The sequence below is a fragment of the Cebus imitator genome, unplaced genomic scaffold, assembly GCF_001604975.1.
Source record: "Cebus imitator isolate Cc_AM_T3 unplaced genomic scaffold, Cebus_imitator-1.0 Scaffold590, whole genome shotgun sequence".
Classification (NCBI taxonomy): Eukaryota; Metazoa; Chordata; class Mammalia; order Primates; family Cebidae; genus Cebus; species Cebus imitator.
Genome location: NW_016107905.1, coordinates 742131 through 762998, shown reverse-complemented (window position 1 = coordinate 762998; position 20868 = coordinate 742131). Strand labels below are relative to the sequence as shown.

At 44.5% G+C, this 20868-nt stretch overlaps 1 protein-coding gene across 3 annotated transcripts in view; it reads left to right on the top strand.

Moving 5' to 3' along the window:
- SUSD6 (sushi domain containing 6) overlaps positions 1–20868 on the top strand; it is a 108027-nt gene that overhangs the window by 46554 nt on the left and 40605 nt on the right. For 2 of the 3 annotated variants that reach the window (XM_017516478.2, XM_017516476.1), the window contains exon 2: positions 1074–1249. In XM_017516478.2, the coding sequence (XP_017371967.1) occupies positions 1129–1249 (121 nt within the window). In that variant the 5' untranslated portion in view covers positions 1074–1128. The remainder of the gene's footprint in view (positions 1–1073; positions 1250–20868) is intronic. The other variant, XM_017516477.2, reaches the window with a different exon arrangement.

The following is a 20868-nucleotide window of genomic DNA, read 5'->3' as shown; positions in this document are numbered from 1 at the left end:
AACCAAGCACTGCATGTTCTCACTCATAAGTGGGTGTTGAATACATGGACACAGGGAGGGGAACATCACACACTGGGGCCTATTGCAGGGTGGGAGGCCTAGGGGAGGGATAGCGTGGGGGTTGCGGTGGTGGATTTGGGAGGGATAACATTAGGAAAAATACCTAAAGTAGGTGACGGGGCGGAGGAATGGATGCAGCAAACTACCATGGCATCCTGCACAACCTGCACATGTACTCCAGAAAAGTATATTTTGAAAGTATAATTAAAAAAAAGAAAATCTTTAAAGTCTTCACCTCTGGTTCTCTCTGTCCCCCTCTCCCCCTCCTCGGCTTTCCCTCTTTCTCTCTCTCTCCCTTCTGGTTCCTACTTTTCTGAAATCTTTGAACTAGAGTGGGTGGGTGATAGGGCTAATTAGCAATTACAGCCCATTCTCTAAGTCCTGTCCTGTTCCTCCTCCCCTCTCCCTGTCTTTGTTAGGGACAGCCAACAGAATGTGGTCACAGGTGTGTTGGGTGAGCTTTGATTAATCAGTCAATTTTTGAGATTCACGGCTGTCTAGTCAGATCCTACAACTCATCAGCCTTTGGCAGTTTAGCAAGCAGGCCAGGGCCCTCAGCTCCCACTGCTGCATTCCTTCTCTAGGCGGTGTATTCTCCCTTTGCACACGTGTTCTCTCTCTCTTGGTTAGTTGAACTTGTTCTGAGTCCAAGTGACAAAGGCAAAACTTGACTTGGGTGTAGCAGCTCTGTGTCAATAGCCCCCTCTCTGCTGGAGCCTCCAGGCAGGCGTTAGGGCAGAGCTAGGCAGTTTCTGAAAGCCCTGCTGTGCCTGACTGACACACAGGTGAGACAGAGCTCACCTCCTGGCACCAGCACCCTGCAGGCCTTGTTTCCCCAGGGAGGAGTTGAAAGCCACTTCTGTGCTTGTCTCTCCTGGCAGCAGAAATTCAGTTGCTAGAATTTTGTCAACTTTGTGTGTGATTATGGTTTCCTTACCAAAGTAGCTGCTTTTAACTTACTTACGGCTGAAGTTTTCACTTTGTCTGTGTCCTTGTTTGTTTGTTGGTTACAGGATTCTTCTGGATTTTAAATCTTTTTCTTTTTAAAAAAACTTGGACGGATAAAAGATGTGCCATGGCAGGATAGCACCAAAGAGCACCTCAGTGTTTGCCGTGGCCTCCGTGGGACATGGAGTGTTCCTTCTGCTGGTGATCCTTAGCACCCTGCTTGGAGGCGGACTTGCTTCCGGTGAGTTCTGACCTGCCTTCTGTGTGTGGGTGGAAAAATACTTAATACTCTTGTTTATCTAAAGACTAGAACAGGGGACTCTCCTGGCAGGCAGTTTCAGGGAGAGCAGAGGGTGGAGGGCTTTTGTGCTATGGTAAATATAGCAGGGAGCCAGTCCTTCTGGGGCCTAATGAGCCCTAGAAGTTGGAGGAGGAGTGTGTGGGACCCTGCCGGTGGTAACCTTGTCACCCCTCTCCCCCAGCCATAATCATAAGGAGGACAGAGGTATAAGGAACACAATATGCAGATTAAGAATGGGGGGGGTAGGGGAGGGATAGCAGGGGCTGGGGGGATTTGGAATCAGGCTGCCTGTGTTCAGTGCCTGTTCTCACTGCTTGCTTGCCCTGTGACGCTGAACAAGTTGTTTTACTGCTGCAAGCCTCTTGTTTCCTCAGCTACAGAATGGGATAATAATAGTACCTACCTCATTGGGTGATTGTGAAGATTGAGATAATACAATAAGTATGTAATGATTGTTAGCTCTCTTTTGTTTGTTTCTTGTCTTTCTGTGCTTTTTCGCAGAATGAGTGCATAATTGAAGAATTATAATGTAGTGAAAAAGGACCTGGTCACTGACACTACAGATGTTGTGCTCTTAGCAAGAGACTTAATCATTCTGAGGCTCAGCTTTCCCTCTGTCGAATGAAGGGGTTTACCTGGAATAACCTTTAAAATCACTTCTTTGTCCTTCAGTAAATGCTTTCATGACTCTAAGGACTTTGTGGTTGAAGAGAGTGAGCTGGAGGGGCCCTAGCAGGGGCTAGAAATGCACCATTGAGCCTTTTTTGTCTGTTTGTTTTTGTTTTTGTTTTTGTTTTTTTTGAGACAGAGTCTCACTCTGTCGCCCAGGATGGAGTCCAGTGGCATGATCTTGGTTCACTGCAACCTCCACCCCCCGAGTTCCAGCGATTCTCCTGCCTCAGCCTCCCGGGTAGCTGAGACTACAGGTGCATGCCACTATGCCCAGCTAATTTTTTATTATTATTCAGTAGAGATGAGGTTTCACCATGTTGGCCATGCTAGTCTCAAACTCCTGATCTCAGGTGATCCACCTGCCTTGGCCTCTCAAAGTGTTGGGATTACAGGTGTGAGCCACACACCCAACCCATTAAGTCTTTTTGAGTTTTTATAGCCCTTGTTCCCTTCAGCAGTGCTCTAGAGATCCTTCTAGGTGGTCTTTGTGTGGTCCTCTAGACAAAATGCCCTTTTAGAAAGGACCTGTTTGAGTGTGTACAGTGGGCCTCTGGGTGGTGTGCTACAACCTACCTCTGTGTCTGTGAGCTCTAGAATCACCATTGAACTCACCAGTACTGGTGTTCCTACTGGACTTCATTAGAAACACATACATGGCACTTTTCTTCACCGTGGATGTGTTTCCTGTAGAGGGATCTCTGAACTAGAATCTGGAAGGGGACTTTGGTGGGAGCAGTAGGGGAGTGGTATAGTATGGCTGTAGAGCCTCCACAGTTTAGTGTTATTTCTTTTATTCTCTATCAGCTGCCACCACCCCGTTACCCAACATAAACAGATAATAGTACAGTCTCAGCTAATTTTTTTTTCTGAATTGTTGGAAGAAACAATTACTGATTATTTTTTGTTCCATTGTAGCCTTCTCCACTACCAACATGTAGATTTGCCTTTCCTTCCATCCCATTCTGATACTTAACCCAAGCCTTTCCTCCCTGGTCATGAGGAGCCCCTGGCATAATCCAGGAGGCCATGATGATTGGGACCCCACAATGTGGGCATCATGGTTATATGAGGTTTCAAAGGAAGAGAAGACCAGGATGCACCAATGTGCAACAAAATGAAGCAGAGCCTCCATTTATAGGGTCACTCCAAAACCAGAGGAGGCCTCTAGAAATAGTAGTTGCAGAACCACAAAGTATGGTGACTTTGTCTTATTCACCACTGTGTCTTTAGAGCAGAAGTTGGCAAACTGGCCCACAGGCCAAATCCTACCTGCCGTCTGGTTTTGTAGTCTTGCAGTTAACTGTTGATATTTTTAAATGTTTGGAAAAAAATCAGAAGGATATTTCATGACATGTAAAAATTTATATGAAACTCAAACTTCAGTGTCCATAAAGCTTTATTGGAACACAGCAATGCTCATTCATGTATATATTGTCTGTGGCTGCTTTTGTGCTACAATGGCAGAGTTGAGTAGTTGTAACAAAGACCATGTGGCCTGAAAAGCCTAAAATGTTTAGGCTTTAAAATATTTGGGTCTTTGTAAAAGAGGTTCTCCCCCAGCCCAGAACATATGGTGCTCAATAAGTATGCACATGAATGGAATGACTGTCAGAGCAGGAAGGAAGGAAGGACTAGTCAGAACCAGCTTGGGCCTCAGAGAACTGTGCTTTTGCTGCCCAGAGTCTCACAGCTAATAGTAGGGCCAGGGCCTAGCCTGGTGCCTGGCATACCACTGTGACCTGCCAGAACCACAGAGTGTAGTGACTTTGTCTTATTCACCACTGTGTCTTTAGAGCAGAAGTTGGCAAACTGGCCCACAGTTTAGTGTCATGAAGCTATTCTACTTACCCCTACCCTCCCTTTTGTTGGCTCCATGCGTCCCATTCTCCACCTCATGTTCCTGCTACCCACACCTTCCCAGCTTCCCATTCAAGGTCTGAAATCAATTACCAGGTTCCATACTGGCTTAATAAAGAGATTATTATTTTCCATTGTGGAAAAATGTGTCTGTTTACAGTGTGGGCTCAGACCAGGATGGGAAAGGTGGCTCTTTTTTCTTTCCCCTCCCCCACCTGCAAAGAGTGCTCCCTCCCTGCCACCCCAACCTCCAAGTCTTTTTTACTCCCCATGAAACGTGTACTGGCAGGGGAAGAGGGTTCACCTTTGTTTAGATCCAGTGTACCAAATTGCCACCAATGTTTTTCTCTCTCTTTGGAGTGACTTCTGGGGGTGGGGGAGGTACCCTTTCTAGGCCTGAAACCCAAAATACACCTGTATGGCTGTGCCTGCCATAAGCAGCATGCCAAGCAGGCTTGCCCAGAAACCAAGATCTCAGATACTCTGAAGCCAAGAAAAGGCAGTTTAGTTCAAGAAAATGTCTTTTCCTCTTTTTGCATTTCTTTTATCTTTTTCTTTTTATTTATTTATGTTAGAGATGAGCCTTGTTCTGTTGCCCAGGCTGGAGTGCAGTGGTACAATCATAGCTCACTGCAGCTTTGACCTTCCAGGCTCAAGTAGTCCTCCCACCTCAGCCTCCTGAGTAGCTGGGACCATAGACATGCACTGCCATGCCCAACTAATTAAAAAAATATATTTTATGTTGCCCAGGCTGATCTGGAACTCCTGGGCTGAAGGGATCCTCTCCCCTCTGCCTTTCAAAGTGCTGAGATTATGAGTGTGAACTACTGTGCCTGGCTTCCTTCTTGGATTTCTTACCTGTTCCTTGTAGCTGTTCCTGAACACACACTTCAGAGACATTTTTAAATGGGTGCTTGTAAAATATGCAGCCTTGCTATCCAGTGGGCTGTAGTAGACCCCAGCTGTATGTGTGTGTACATGCACATTCATGTCTGAGAATCCTAGTAGACCTAGGTAGTGGGCATCCTCTGGGGTGCAATTTGTCTGCATTATCTCTGGTCATAGATACCACAGTCATCATCATCTAAATCATCTCATCATCAAATATCACAGTTTTGATCACAATCTAAGATTTAGCAGGAAAAATCATGTAGGAAGAGGTACTTGAGAGTTATAGAGTAGAATTACATCATGTTTAAAGTTCAGGTTCCATACTGGTTTCTCTCATCTACAGCTTGAGATTTAGAGTTATAGCAGAGAAAGTGTTAGAGAGGTGTTGGGTCAAGCTTTCCCTTGGTCATTCCTTTAAATTGGGAAAATCATTGAAAAGTTTCCTTTTTAAGACTGGCAAAAGGAGACATATCTTATTCTTCACACCTAGTCACATCATGCAGTGGGTAGATCAGAATTAAAAATAAAATCTATGCACATGCTGCCCAATTTGCCTTTCTTGGACTAGGAGGAATTAAGATCTCTTCCATGTAGCAGCCTTTCTCAGATCTCCCAACTGTTTCATTTTACCTGTAATCTTGAGACTTGCTGTCTGGCCTGAGGCAAATCACATAACCTGACCTCTGTGTCTTTTGCAAAACAGAAACAATAATCCTTAAGAATGTTAAGTTGGTGTTGTGTAGACTAATAAAAATGTTTGGAAGGCACTTGGCAAATAAAATGTGTGATGTAATTCCCAAACAACAACAGAATTGGTATGTGACCTACTGTTGAGTCACAGTATGCAGTAGACTTTTTATGCAGATGATATTCTTTGCTGTCATTGAAATATAAAACTTACGGTACAAAGTACTGTTTGAGTTGGAGATAAGAGATTTTTGGAGCAGTTATCAAATTTGACCAGTGAGGAGGGATTAATTTACTTCGGGAATCCTCACTGCCGTCCAGAAAGCTCATGGTTGCATAGTTTGATCTCAGTCCAACTGGCTTGCTGACTCATAAAAAGCCTTTGTTTGCATTCTCTTTTTTTCCAAAGCTTATTTACTAAACATACTCACTGTTTTACTTGTTTCTGATTTTTTTTCCCCTTAAAATGTTGCCATGACATGTTAGGCCATGTGAAATATCACACAATCACCTAAAACAATTTTAGAATATCAGGGGAAACACCCATCTGCATTTCTATATGACAGTGAGAAAGTCAGGCAGTTAGTTTTCATTGAAAATGGAAAATGTTGAGAGCTAGGTTCTCTGGGAGATGACTTGGCTTTGGCCCGTAGCAGAGAGATGTTGGTAGGTGGCCCTGGCTCACCTCATCTCGGAAGGACCCTGGAGTCAGAGATAATGTTCACTGAGTTGAGAGGAGAGGACAAGTGGGAAACTGATGTATATAGAGCATCATATATGTGTCAGGCTCTGTTATCATTCCATATAAAGCTCTTAGAACACCCAGGGTAGTTGATTGTGTAACCATTTTATAAAAGAAAAACTGAGCCAGAGGAGAGGTTCGATAACTTGTTTAGAGACTGATGATTTTAAGTGATGAGGCTGGCTGGGATTTGTGCTCAGTATGTCTGACTCTTGCCCCCGCTCTTTGCTGGGAGCCACACTACCTGTGATGAATGGCAGGCTTCACTGAAACCTGTTTTTTGTATTTCCTGATGGACGTGCTCAGATCAACCTCCAGAAAATTATTCTGGTGGAGGAAGAAAGAGACCATGTTTTCTCCTGATGGATAAAAGGGTTACGGAGTCATCTCTGGGTTACCATGTTTCCCTCTGTGGTTGCTTCTTTTCTCATCTACGATGGCTCTTGGTTGTCTGGTTCCAGTTTAGGCACAAGGTTTGCCAAGGTGGTTCTATTCTTGGAAAGGAACAATAGAGACCATAGCAAATTGTTTGCTAAATGAGGATGTAGTTCCCAAAACATCCGCAAAGCATCTTCCTGTCAGCTGCAAACCCTGTTGATGAAAGTGATGTCATCTCTCCATGGTGTAATTACCTGTGACTATAAAAAAAAACTTAGGGATTGTGGTGGGAGGCTGGATGGGTCATTATAGGGCTTGTTGAACCCTGATGTCATGAAAAGGCATTGAGAAATTACCCTCTGCTGACTAATTGTTGTGCCATGTTTAGAACATTGACAACACATGGTACCACCCTTGCACTGTAAGTTTCTAATAAAAGAAACCTGGAGTCCATGTTAACTGGGTCTCAATTGAGTTAAAGCCCTCATTGAACACAGATTCCATCTGCTGAGCAATAGTGCCCCACTACCCTGCTCGCTTGCCAGCTTAGAGGTTATTCTTACCTACCTGACTTTCTGCAAAAGAGGGTCACAGGGTGCTAATAAAACAATTAGGGTTAGCATTCAGTCTTCAGTGATTCTAGGTAGGTTTCCAGATGAACGCCTCTCACCTCTTCTTACCCACTGGAAGATTCTAGTGCATCAGTCAGGAGTAGGAGTTTGCAGAGGGTGTGAGGAGCCATGGTGGCCTGTGCTGGTGTGTCTGCTGCCTGGACCGTGGTCAGATCAGGACTGACCTTGGCCTGCCTCAGATTTAGCTTTGGGGCCAAGAGGGACAGTAACATTAAGGAGACAACCTTTCTGTGGTACAGTGTTAATGAGAAGTGCCCTGGCTGCTGACTTCTTTCCAGCCCTGTTCATCAACCTCGTCTTAAGCTAATTTAACACATGAAAATCCGAATTCACTGGAAGATGAGGGTATGACTATAACTTTTTTTTTTACCCCCTAAGACAGGGTTTTACTCAGTCACCCACGCTGGAGTGCAGTGGCACTGCCATGGCTCACTGCAACCTCTGCCTCCCGGGTTCAAGTGATCATCCCACCTTACTGCTTCAGCCTCCTGAGTAGCTGGGACTACAGGCATGTGTCACCATGCCTGGCTAAATTTTATTTGTATTTTTTTGTAGAGATGGGTTTTGCCAGGTTTGCCCAGGCTGGTCTTGAACTCCTGGGCTCAGTCAATCCACCTGCCTCAACGTCTCAAAGTGCTGGGATTACAGGCATTAATAGCCACTGTGCCCAACTGACTATAACTTTTTAAGAACAGGATTGTCCCTAGGATTTCTTCACACAGCTGTCTTTATGAAGTGGAGTGTACACCTTCAATTCGTGTACACCTCAAAATAGTAAATACCACCTGCAGCTCTCATGGAGCCACTGAGATCATGAGTATAGCTCAGTATTATATCTCGCTACCGTTATGAGCTTCAGCCCTTCACCTTGATTTTTGGAATGACTGCATAGTCTGATGAAAAGCATGGACTCTGGAGTCAGATTGTCTAGGTTGGACTACTGCCTGTATTCCTTGCTACTTGTGTTGCCGTGGATAATTTTCGTGACCTCACTGTCTGTATTTCACCAGAATGGGGATGATAATGTCTGCTTTATAAGACTGTAGTGAGGATCAAATAAGGTAGTATATGTAGGGCATTTGGAACATTACCAGGTACAGAAATAATTCCCATATTGGAAGATCGGATCCTAGCACCAATTGATATCACTCCACACTTTGGCTTTATGACACAACCACAGCTGCTTGGTTCAGACAGACTCAGGGTTGGAATGTGCTCCGTGTTTCTTCTGTATCTCTTGGATTCTGTTTGATTCAATTCAGTGCATATTGAGTAGTAGAGTTAGATCCTTGATATTCATGAGGTTTTCCTGAGTCCCTAAATTCTCAAATAACACATGTTGGTTTCCCATACATGAAGGTGAGTAGCAAAGAATGGTAAATACCCTTCTGAGATGTTGGTGCTGGAGTGAGATCAGCTAAGTGATCTCACTGTGAACTCTTTGTCCTCTTCAGGGAGGCTGCCTTGTTGGTATTTCAGAGCTGATGTTCCTCAGGGATGCTATTTGTTAGGAACATTTGGAGTCAGTTTTGAAACCTTACATATTAAATATGAGAATGCCAAGGTCTGTTCTTTTAAAGACATGTATTATCAGCACAGTGATGTGATTGAAAGGTTGCATTTTACATGATTCCAAAACACATCTGGGAGAATATAACATTAGAATTTAAAAATAAGAAATATCTTTTTCCCATTTGATAGTCCTTTTGCCTCCTCTTGCCTTTCTTAACTATATTCATATTTCTTCTTTTAGGAGCCCTTTTCTACCCAGATTTATTGGCATCCCTGGTGATGGAGATTTTTTTCTTGTTTAACTTCTTTGACTTATTAGCTTTGCCAGTAACCAAATCTTTTAAAGGAGAATTGTTTAGTCATTCATAATTCTCGGAAGTAGTACAGGGAAGGTAGATTCTCTTCAGGATTTCTTAGCCAAGTTTTTTTTTTCATTCTGTTTAAATCACAAAAGTATTTTTGGTATTTCAATGGGGAGAGGGCACAGAATGTTTCAGGAAGTTATGACCAAGTAAAAACAGGGCTATGAAATAATTCTGCTTCATCCTTTGTTATTCTGAGTAACGAGCAACACTTTATAAAATGCAATGGGCTTGATCAGTTCTTCCCATGTAGTAGACACATGTCTCCTTGGGAGAGGGCCGACCTTTGTGTTTATTGTCACTGGCTTGGGTTCTGATGGTTCGGCCTTGTTGACTCTGGCTATGGTAAGAGGCATCAGAGAATGTCATTGGGATTGTCGCACACTAGACTATGAGTGGGTGGGTGTGAGGATCAGCCTCTCAGTGTTTCTTGAGCACTAGTCTAAGCACAGAGAGGTTTGGTGGCAGATGAGAGAAAAGTCTTGGAACTCTCTCTTCCCCACTGATCTCAATCTAGAGGCTGGATTGGAAAGGAACCAGTGGAGTCTTGAGCCAGTACAGCCCTGCTAAGGCTCCTTGATAACTGCATGGTTGCTCACAGTTTCTGATTAGTGGCCCATGAAGTTAGCGGGAGCCCCTCAGTAGGCTGTGTGGCTGTCTGCTTTATACTTCTCACACACCTCTCTGAGCTTTGATATCTCTACACACAACTCTTGGGGTTTTGGCTCTTTGTTCTTGATTCTGTATGTGTTTGCATATAAGCTAATTGATCACAGGGACAAAATCCTTTGTATGTTGCTCATTTGCTATAACCAGGCCAGTGATCATCCCAGCAGATTCAACACACTCATCGTGGGAAAGGTACTCCATAGGTGGGGTTACCCCATAGGAGGATGCAGAATCATGGCTTGTCCTCCATGTGAGGAAAGCAGGAGCAAGTCCACGGCCCTGTGAGCAGTAGCAGCGTGTGGGGCCTCCCGACTGAGTGATGGTTCCTCATAGTATTCTGTCGCCAGCCTTCTGGGGAGGAAGTGGAGGAGCATGTGAAAGTGTCTTCATACCTCAGGGATGCAGGTGTTGTGGGGCTCTTCTGCAGAGAAAAGAGAGGGCCCAGGCCACCTTCCTAGAAGAGTACATTGCAGAGTATGCTACCTTATAGCTGGGTGAGGATTTTGAACCCTGTATGGATCCTAGTAGGTAATGAAGAGTTACTATAGTTTGAAAGTATGTCCCCAGCTGGGCACAGTGGCTCATGCCTGTAATCGCAGTACTTTGGAAGGCTGAAGCAGGTGTATCACTTGAGGTCAGGATTTCGAAGACCAGCCTGGCCAACGTGGTGAAACCCCTTCTCCACTAAAAATACAAAAATCAGCCGGGTGTGGTGGCAGGCACCTGTAATCCCAGCTACTTGGGAGGCTGAGGCTAGAGAATCGCTTGTACCTGGGAGACGGATTGCTGTGAGCCAAGATCATGCCACTTTACAGCAGCCTGGGCAACAGAGTGAGAATCCATCTCAAAAAAAAAAAAAAGAAAAAGAAAAGAAAGTATATTCCTATCAAATTTCATGTTCAATTATAATTGTCAGTGTTGGAGGTAGGGCCTGGTGGGAGGTGTTTGGATCATGAGAGCAGATGCTTCATGAATGGCTTGGGCCATCCCTTGATGGTGAGCTCTCACTCTGAGTTCACATGAGATCTGGTGGTTTAAAAGTGTGTGGCACCCTCTCCCCACCCTACTCTCTCCCTTTTGTTCTTATTCTCTCCATGTGATGTGTCTGCTACCTGTTTGCCTTCCACCATGATTGAAAGCTTCTTGAGGCCTCCCCAGAAGCACATGCCACTATGCTTCCTGTACAGCTTACAGAACCATGAGCCAGTTTAAATCTCTTTTAAATAAATTACCCAGTCTCAAGTATTTCTTTTTCTTTTTCTCTCTTTTTTTCTTTTTCTTTTTTTTTTTTTTAAGACAGAGTCTTGCCCTGTCACCAAGCTAGAGTGCAGTGGTGCGATCTCGGCTCACTGCATCTTCTGCCTCCCAGGTTCACACGATCTTCTGCCGCAGCCTCCCAAGTAGCTGGTACTACAAGCATGCGCCACCATGCCCAGCCAATTTTTGTATTTTTACTAGAAACAGGGTTTGATCATGTTGGCCAGGATGGTCTCCATCTCTTGACCTTGTGATCTGCCCACCTTAGCATCTCAAATTGCTGGGATTACAGGTGTGAGCCACTGCGCCCGGCCTCAAGTATTTCTTTATTGCAGAATAAGAATTGCGTAGTGCAAGGAAGGAGAAAAGGTAGGCTTTCATTACCAGTGGGAAGTGAAAATAAGTTGGAATGTATATGAAAATCATACTGGCTCTAAACATATCCTGACTTGAGAAAGGGGCTCAAAAAGTGCCACTTGGGTTTGGCTTCACTTTCTTACCTACTGCCTTTGCAGCCACAGCTTCCTCTACCTCTACATCTGTTTCTAAAGATCAAGGCTAAGGGACGACTCCTTCATTTACTAAACATTAGCACCATCAAGCCTATTCTCATCCTGTTCTTCCTGTGGCTCGAATTCTACCTCCTGCCTCTTCCTGCCATACTTCTCTTTATCCTGCAGGGTCCAGTGCAGCTTCCTCTGTGGGACATCATCCGTCTCCCTTACCACTAGAATTAATAGGGTTTGAAGGAAGGAGAGTAGGCTTTGAGTGTATTTCTTAAATGGAATTAACAGGAGCTCCTAGTCTTAGTTCTTTCTCTTGGGAGGATGTCAAACAGGTTTTCCTAGGAGCAGGATTCCAACTCTTAGAATCTTTTTTTTGAGATGGAGTCTTGCTCTGCTGGAGTGCAATGGCACAGTCTCTGCTTACTGCAACCTCTGCCTCCCGGGTTCCAGTGATTCCCCTGCCTCAGCCTCCCAGGTAGCTTGGACTACAGGTGCACGGCACTATGCCCTGCTAATTTTTGTATTTTTAGTAGAGATAGGGTTTCACCATATTGGTCAGGCTGGTCTAAAACTCCTGACTTCGTGATCCGCCCACTTTGGCCTCCCAGAGTGCTGGGATTACAGACATGAGCCACCGCACCCGGCCTTAGAATCTTGACTGACTTTGATTTGAAGGGATTGGCCAGCTTGTTATGACCTCTGGGAATTGCAGCTTTGGGGAACGTGAACCCATTGTTCTGTACATCATGGTACATGAACACTACAGACTTGCTCCGAACCCTAGGGTTGCTGTGGGACAGATTGGGTTTGTTATTTTCATGAACGTTAACTCCTCTAGCAAGTATGTGTTGACATAAGGTGGGCAGGAGGTGTGTAATGCCACAGAGGGCTTTCTGGGGACGAGGTACTAGGCTGGATCTTGACAGAAGTTAATCATATGTAGTAAGCCTGTGAGAGGAGGGCATCCGCAGCCAAGAACTGTGCTCTGCACTGAGGAATGCAGAGCTTATGGTTTAGCATCCTGATATGTTCCACAAGTACTCGTTGATCTCCTGCTGAATACCAAGACTGTGCCAGCTACCGAAAATAGAACAATTCCATGTGATACATGCTATGGTCAGGGAAGTCACTGCACTACACAGGAATACTCATCAGCGGTCTGCTGACTCAGTTTGAGTTGGTCATGGAAGGCTTTTCTGAGGGAGAGAAGTCTACACTGCGATCTAAAGGCAAGTAGGAGTTAGTGGGTAGCAGGAGACAGGGTGGCATAGTCAGGTGAAGAAGGCAGTCTCTTGGGCCAGACAGGCTAGTTCTGCCACTCATGTGGAATTTTAAGCAAGTTTCTGAAACTCTATGTCCCTCAGTTTTTCATATTTGTAAAATTGGGATGATAACATGCATGCCTTATAGGTTTGTGGTGAAGATGAAATGTTGCCGTTATCATCATCATTGTTATAATGTGGCACTTGCCAGTGGCAGGGACAGCCCACTGTTGCGGGGAGTCTGGAAGAAGGAGAGGAAGAGAGTATAGTGTCTGCTCTGCTCATCTCAGCACTTCCTTTCCTTGGAACTTCCCGTGTCACTGTTGTAACACTGGGTGTCTGATATACTGTATTCCCCAAACTTGTTTGCTTCTTGCCCTGTGGACGAAGAACTGGTCTCTTTTACCCTGGTGGAGTGTGTTTAGTAGCTGTAGTTTCAAAAAAGACAACTAAAGTCTAACCTTAGCCTGAGAATTCAGGGATTTAGGTTGAGCACACCAAAAACACAGTTTGAAGAAGCACCCAGAGAGGAGTAAGATGCTGCTAGCGGAGGCAGGTGCCTGTCCTGGCTGAAATGTTAGGATTGTGGAAGAGGAGGAGCAGGAGGAAGAAGAGAAACAAGCTCTCCTGGAGTATCTCAAGGATCAAAGGGTTAAAGAAAAAACAAACACTAGTTAATGAATCAAGAGGTTGAACACGTCTAAACAAGAACGGAAAGAGGGTTGGAGGAGGGTGTTAATTTTAGGTGCAATTTGTAGAAGAGGATTGGGGATGAGAAGAATAGCAGTGGGCACCTATTTAACCATGGGACAGGAAATGATGGGCTAGGTGAGGCTGCCCTTCTGGTCCGAGGGGAGAAGTCACTCAGGACAGGCCACAGGAGTACATGCTTCTTGACCCTCATCACTTGCCTTAGCTCAGCCAACTCTTAGGAGGCATGTCTGACAAAGGTTCCTTATTTCAGCAAGTTTGATGCACCATGTGGGGTCCCATGTGGGTCTTAGCTGGCGTCACAAATTCCATGGGGAGGCTGGAGGGTGTCAGAGGTTCTTAATTGCTTGGGGAAGGGAGAAGAGTTGAGGAGCAGCTGGCGTCTGAACCCTTCAGATGTATTCCAGGATTTGTCGTCTTGGATCGGGCTGGGGTAATTGGAGAAGTTGGGGTGAGGACTGTCTGTGATTTGATGTGTTCAAGGGTGTGGAGAACTATTGTGACTTCCAGCAGAGATATATCTCGGGTTTCCTTAGAGTGGCCTTTAGCAAAGGAAACCTTTCTTTATGCTGTTGTTCTCAATACCTTGTTGTTAGGCAGTTTAGAGTCTTTTGCTATTCAACTGGCTCCTCTCCCTAGCATTCAGAAAATCTGTCATCAGTAACACAGACCCTGGCTTTGTAGGAATAGTTAAGATTGTGAATAATAGGATTAAGTGATATAATATATGTAAAAGTCCTGCCTAAATAATAAAAGTCTATTCCAATGGAAAGAATTATTATAATACTATTTTTTCAGTCAGCATCTCTTTTCTGAATTGCTCAGAGCACTTCGTTAACACTAACTGGTTAATCCCCCATCCATCCCTGGTTGGAGGCTGGCATTTAATAGCCCCCTTTGTATACAAGATGAAACAAAAGTTTCCAACAAAGCCCCAGATCTTGAGCTTGAAGCCCAAACCTATGGAATCTAAAGCTTGGACTTCTAAATGTGATAATGTGTCATTGCTGGGGTAAAGAAGATGAGAAGGGAAAGGAGGGATCATTAAAAAAAAATTCTTTTTTATGAATAACTGGTTATGTCAGACAAGGCTGTCATAGTCAGGATTTTGAGTGATCTAGAAGTCAGTCATTTTCCTCTGAGAAGCCAGAGTTCCTGCTGGAAATGAAACTTGATTAGGAGTTGGAGAAGCAGAAGGCTAAGAAGAGCAGTTTGGGGCAAAGAACAGGGAAGCAGAGAGGGAGCTGGCAGATTTCTTAATTATGTTTTATTAGGCTGTGGTGGAGGTACTTGAGATGTCAGGTTCTGCATCACAGTGCTCACTGCCTGGCACATGCAATTGGAAACACACTCTCCCCCATGATGTATACCAGGAAGTGTCAGGGGGACCCACAGTAGGTGCTTGGTGTATTCTGCAGTCGTCATGTTGAAACCTTACAGAGCACCCCCCTGAGCGTCCTGCTCAAGCCAGTCTTGCTGCAGACCAAGTATTGCAGTACAGTTTGGCAGGGTGGGATCTGGGCAGATTAGCCTCAGGCAAACTCTCCAGTCAAGGAAAGGCCTAGGTGCGTTGGCCCACTTGAGTCCCTTACGAAGGCTGGTCTCACCAGCCTAGAGCTGGTATGGAAAGGTCCTGTTTTATTCACAGTACTAGGTGAAGCCATTCAGTCATCAGGACCTTTTTTCACGCTTGTGCTTCCCAGCCTCTGGTTAGGGCTTAAAGAGAGTTCCATCCTCACCTTCTGTACTCTCTTGCACAAGGTCTTGAACCCTGGAAGCAAGAGAAGGATATACTGAGTTGGGAAGCTCCGCCTTCCTCCAATGGTAGGTGTGTGGGCTCCCAGATTTGAAATTCTAGAGGTCATTCAGTTGTGCCAGATAAGAGGCACATATTCTAGAGAGAATCAACAGGCTGGACCTTTGAGGTTATTTCTACTAGTGAGTTTTAAATTTGAGCTAGCATCATATTCCTCTAGAGGGCTTGTTAAACACAGATTGCTGGGTCTCATCGCCGGAGCTTCTGATTCAGTAGGTCTGGGATGAGGTTTAAAAATGTGCATATCTACCAAGTTCTTACATGCAGCAGCAGTTGCTGCTACTGCTGGTCTGAAGACCACACTTTGAGAACCACCAATTTGAACTTGGGCTGAAAAAAACCTGTCTGACCCTTTCAGAGCAAATTTTGCTGAGGTGAGGACAGAGTTGGTGGAGAGATCTTGAACCAACGAGGGAAATAGGTGGCCCTCTTAGAAATAGGCTGCTACAGGTAGGCCAACCTAATAAAACAGAAGAGGTTAAATGATTAAGGGAGGATCCTGGCATATGTGTCTCTTCTCCATGCTGGTCTGGTCCTTGCATACTGCCCTACAGCAAGGAGCCAGACCTGGTGAGCCCAGTTACTTTCATTTTCTATTCTGCCCCCTGAGGCAGCAGTGAGTTCTAAAAGTCTGCATTTTCGGAAGCCTTTCCTCAGTCTGGGCTCTGTGGTATGAAGAACCAGGACCCTGAGTCGGGGTCATGGGCATCTCGGCCCCAGCATCACCTTTGACTGACAGTAACTGAAGGGACCTCATGTTACTCAAGGGTGAAATGAGCATGGACTAGCTCTCTGGTGCCTTTTGTGCTCTGATACTCTGGATTCTTTAGTGCTTTACTTTGACAGCTTCCTCCTCAGGGTCAGGAACTTCTGGCTTGTTACTTTTTTTTTTTTTTTTTTTTTTTTTTTTTTTTTTTTTTTTTTTTTTTTTTTTTTTTTTTTCTGTGTATGAGAACTTCTGTTGATCAGAATGCCATCCAGAGACTGGCTTGCCAGAAGTGAAACTAGAGACAAGTTTGGGAATTGGAGAGAATAGTTTTTCTTTTTGGAGTCTTGGCACCTACAGTTGTGCTGCTGCCATAACACCTGTCTACAGAGAGAATGACTTAGCATCACTGTTGTGCCTGTTTATCTCACCCCACTGCCGGCTTCACAGGCTACTCAGGTGCTCAGGATTGTTACCCGACATTCCTCACTGCCTGGCACAGTGTGTGGCTCATGGTAGACCGGTGTGTATGCTTACTGGATGGATGCAATAAGGGGTTGTATCCAGCTACCTCTTCTTTTCCTCAGTTTCTCCCTTCTTCTTAACTCGGTACAGTTGTCTTCCTTCGCCCTCCTTCCTTTTAACTCATTTTTACTCCTCAGCACTTTGGCAGAGCTAGCATATATGTCAAGTGCCTTAGGGGTTAAAGTACACACAAGGCAATCCTAAAAGACCCTATGCAAGCCATCTGTGTGAGGGGTTCCTCCAGAGCTTCCCACTCTTCCTCCTTCCTTCTCTCTTCTGCCCACTTTGTCTAGGGCAGTTGTGAATGTTTTCACTGTCCTAGGGGAATTTGCTGTTCTTTAGGTTGAATTTGATCCCGTTTTCAGCCTTTATTTCCCACTGGAGGTTGGTGGTGTTTGTATTGGCAAGCCAGAAGACTCCTGGCTTGGAGAGAATTAGTACTGCCTCAGAACCATTGTCTGGCCCTGTCTTTTTAGCCTCTATCTGAAGGGGAAAACAAAGATTTCTCAGCCTTGGTTAATTGTTAGTTAGCCCCTCTGATCCAGCCTGGGCAACTTTCAGGCAGCTCAGGCACTAACTAGCCCGAAGTCTCTGTTGAAACAGGGACAGATTGAAGTTGATTTAATTCATTCAAAGTAAAATCAGCTGGCTTTTGATGATTCCATTAATTTCCTCCCTTCTGAACACCCTCCTGTTAGCAGTAATTGGAAACCCTTACTCTGTTTTTCATTTCCCCCCACTACTCTGCTTTAATCTGAGACAGCTGGATACTGCACTCTGCTTTTTCATTTACTGGAAGAATGACTTGAAAGTAGTTTTAATGACTCGCTTCGACACTATTTCCAGAAGCTGAGACTGTTGCTGTGCTTAAGTTCGCGCCCACTTGGGGGCCCTCAGTTTTGCTCACCTTGCTGATACAAAACTGCTTAGTTCTTGGTTTGCGGGTGGAAGAGGGTCCCCATGAGAATTCTTTTTTATCCCAGGCAGTATGCATGCAAGCTTTTCATTATTCGTTTTCATCACTCAACATTTACAGACTGTCTGGGGTATGTGCCAGGCACTGTCCTAGTTACTGAGTGTGTTCCCAGCACCACCTCCTGGCCCTGGTGGACGTGCAGAGGTTTAAGTAGGTGAGATTCCAGCAGTGTGGTGGCTAAACTCAAACCTTGGGAACTGTGGTCTCTGGGACTTTCTTTATGTGTTTTTATAGTTGCAACTCCAGTTTCTGTGCTTTTTTTTTTTTTCTTGGCCCCAAAGAGGAATAAATAATATGAACTACCTCTTGATGTCAGATAAATAACAGGTAGCAATAGCTGTAACAGCTCATCACTATTGGCAGTTGATGAGATGTGAAAACACTTTCTTGTCTATCATGTCATATTGTCCTCACAGTAAACCTATCACAGCCAGTAAAGGACAAAGCTGGGATTCAGCCTAGGTCTTCCCATTACAAATCAAATACTTTTTGTTTATTATTGTCATTAGTTTTAGAGATGGGGTTTCACAGTGTTGTCTGGGCTGCTCTCGAACTCTTGGCCTGAAGTCATCCGCCCACCTGAGTGGCTGGAATTACAGGCGGGAGGCACCATACCTGGCTCTGCTTTTTGTACAGCGTTGTTTTTAACACTGATTTCCCATGCCATTGTCTTTAGTATGACTTCAACCACTTAAGTGTTAAGAACCCATTATGTATGCACTGGGTCTTCTGCCAGGAAGTCAGAGTGTCACAATTTAATTGGGGGAAAAAGATAAAACAGAGTACATCTTAGTTCCTCTTGAGTGATTCAGGTACTGAATGCTATTAGAAAGAAGAGAATTAACCCTGACATCTGTCTAGGGATGCTTCCAGAAGAGCCAAGACTTGAACAGGGCATGGTGAAAAGGCAAGACTCAAACCAAGAGAGAGCTAAGGAGGAGTGTGGGAAGTAGAAAAGTTCCTTTTTAAAGTTTCCTTTCTTGTCACCTTTGTTAAGCCCTATCCTGTGTAGCTGTTAAACATGCCATGCTTACAGGCACATAGTATGTTCTGTGTCCTTGTACTTTAACCAAGATATCTGTGCTGCATATGCTCATAGGCATGTCCCAGCTCTCCATTCCTTTTACTTGTTTAGAAAAGTTTTAAGTTGTTAGCCAGTCGTGTTTTAGTTTAGATTGTGAGGTCTGACTCCAGCCAACGGAGATCAGACACAGCAGTAAGGACAACCCCAAATGTGTAAGGGATAAATTTTCGTGTTTTCCTTTGTTCATTGTACTCTCGTGGCATGATGGCTAGCGAGGGTACCCTTCCCACAGTCCAGGAAGTAAAAATTGCGTTGCTGAAAGATCTTTTATCTCGGTGCTAATTTTTCTTTGTGGCACTGAGCATCTATTTCCAACGAGCAGTTTTGGTTCCTATTTGACGATTTCAGACTCTGGGATACAAAGAAGGTGGTGAGATTTGTTTCCTCCTTCAGATGCTCCTCCAACTTTAGTGTGCTTTTTCTTTTCTTTTCTTTTTTTTTCTTTTTTTTTTTTTTTTTTTTTTTTTTGCAAGGTCTTGCTCTGTTTCCCAGATGGGAGTGTGGTGGGCAAGCACAGCACATTGCAACCTCTACTTCCTGGGCTAAAGCAGTCTTCTTACCTCAACTTCCTAAGTTGCTGGGACTGCAGGTGCAGGCCACCATGCCTGGCTGTTGTAATTTAAAAAAAAAAAATTTTTAATTGATTTTTAGAGATGGTATCTTACTATGTTGCCCAGGTGGGTCTTGAATTCCTAGTCCTCACACCTTAGCCTCCCACAGTGTTGGGATTACAGGTGTGAGCCACTGCCTACAACCTTTACTGTGCTTTTAAAATCAGATTTCCATATGTATTTGCCCACAAAGAATCATTCAGTGGATCTCCCTACAGCCCAGCAATCTGCATTCTTTAAAAGTTTGTTGATAATGTAACAGAGTTCCCCAGCCTCTCAGTTCTCCTGCGGGAAGAACCCAAAGGTATAGATTTCATTTGTTCCTTTCCAGAGCAGGAGTTGATGGGGGCGGGGAGCAGCTGCCCCCATCATTATGTTGCAGATGGCAAGGTGGCCCAGGCTTTGAGAAACACCATAACCCAAGGGTTTTTAAAGCTCATCAGCTGCTGTTAGTGTATTTTGTGTGTGGCCCAAGATGTTCTTCTTCCAGTGTGGCCCAGGGAAGCCAAAAGATTGGACACCCCTGGTATAAAGGGACCTGAAAGCAAAGAGTTTGAGAACCACTGTTACATTACTCTGCTGATTTTTAAAATATTTTTTTCCTTTCTGGAATGTTTTTTATTTAAGAAATTCTTTCCTATCCAAATTTCATAAAGATAGACTTTTATATTTTCTTGTAGAAGTTTTGGAATGTATTTTTACAGGTGGTATCTGCCAATTCCCAGGCCCTTCAGCCACTAGGAATAGTTTTTAATTTTATGCCTTCTCAGAAACACTTATATGGCCTGAATGGAACATCTTCTCTGTCTGAATAGAAGTTTTGGGGAGGGCAGTATGTGAGAATAGGGATTTAGCCGCTTTCTTCAGATTCCTTTTGTTCAAGAGAGCCTCCTAGCATTTTGCAGAGTACAGCAGTCTCTCCTTGAGAATGGTGTACACTCTCATTTTGGATCCTTGGGTTGGCTGGCTTTGCAGTTTGCTGTTCAGAGGCCCAGAACCCACCAGTGACAGGGATTCTGGAAGCCAAATACCTCTCTGCACCCTCTAACCCCCGTACCCCTGTTTCCACTGGATACTTGAGTTTCTGTCGAGGCACCAGTGCTCTTACTCTTGGTTGTGTTTGTGCTGGGGTGGAAAGGTGTGTAGGCAGCTAGCTGGTTAACTGCAGTCAAGGATATAAACAATGGCCCCGTGTAAGAAAAAAAAAATTACATTGCTGACATCCAAGACTCCATCATCTCTCACCAGGCTCTTACGGGTTTTCCTGTCTCCAGTGTCTTTCTTACCCCTCTTTCCACAAATCTGTCTTCCATCCTGCCAGAGTAACTCAGAATCTCACACGTGGCATGATGCTACTTCTTCTCTTAAAAGAAAACAAACTCAGGATCCCATGAGACTTACAGTAAGATCCATTCTTCTTAGCAATATAACCCTTATCTGTGCTTTCAGCTTTTTTGCCAGTCCCTTCTGTATCCTATCCTCTGTCCTGGAATCTCACCAGGCATCTCATTTTTATTCATTTTCCTAGTACACTGGTATGTGCCCCCATAGCCTTGCTTATGCTGTTTCCTCCAACCCAAATGTTGTTTCCCCTTTGTCTGCTGCAGGAGATCCTTTTTGTCTCTCAGACCCCACAAAACTCAACAAGTATGAATTCTGAGAGGATGATTCCTTTAGCCTTCCCACTGATAGCCTTGTCAGTC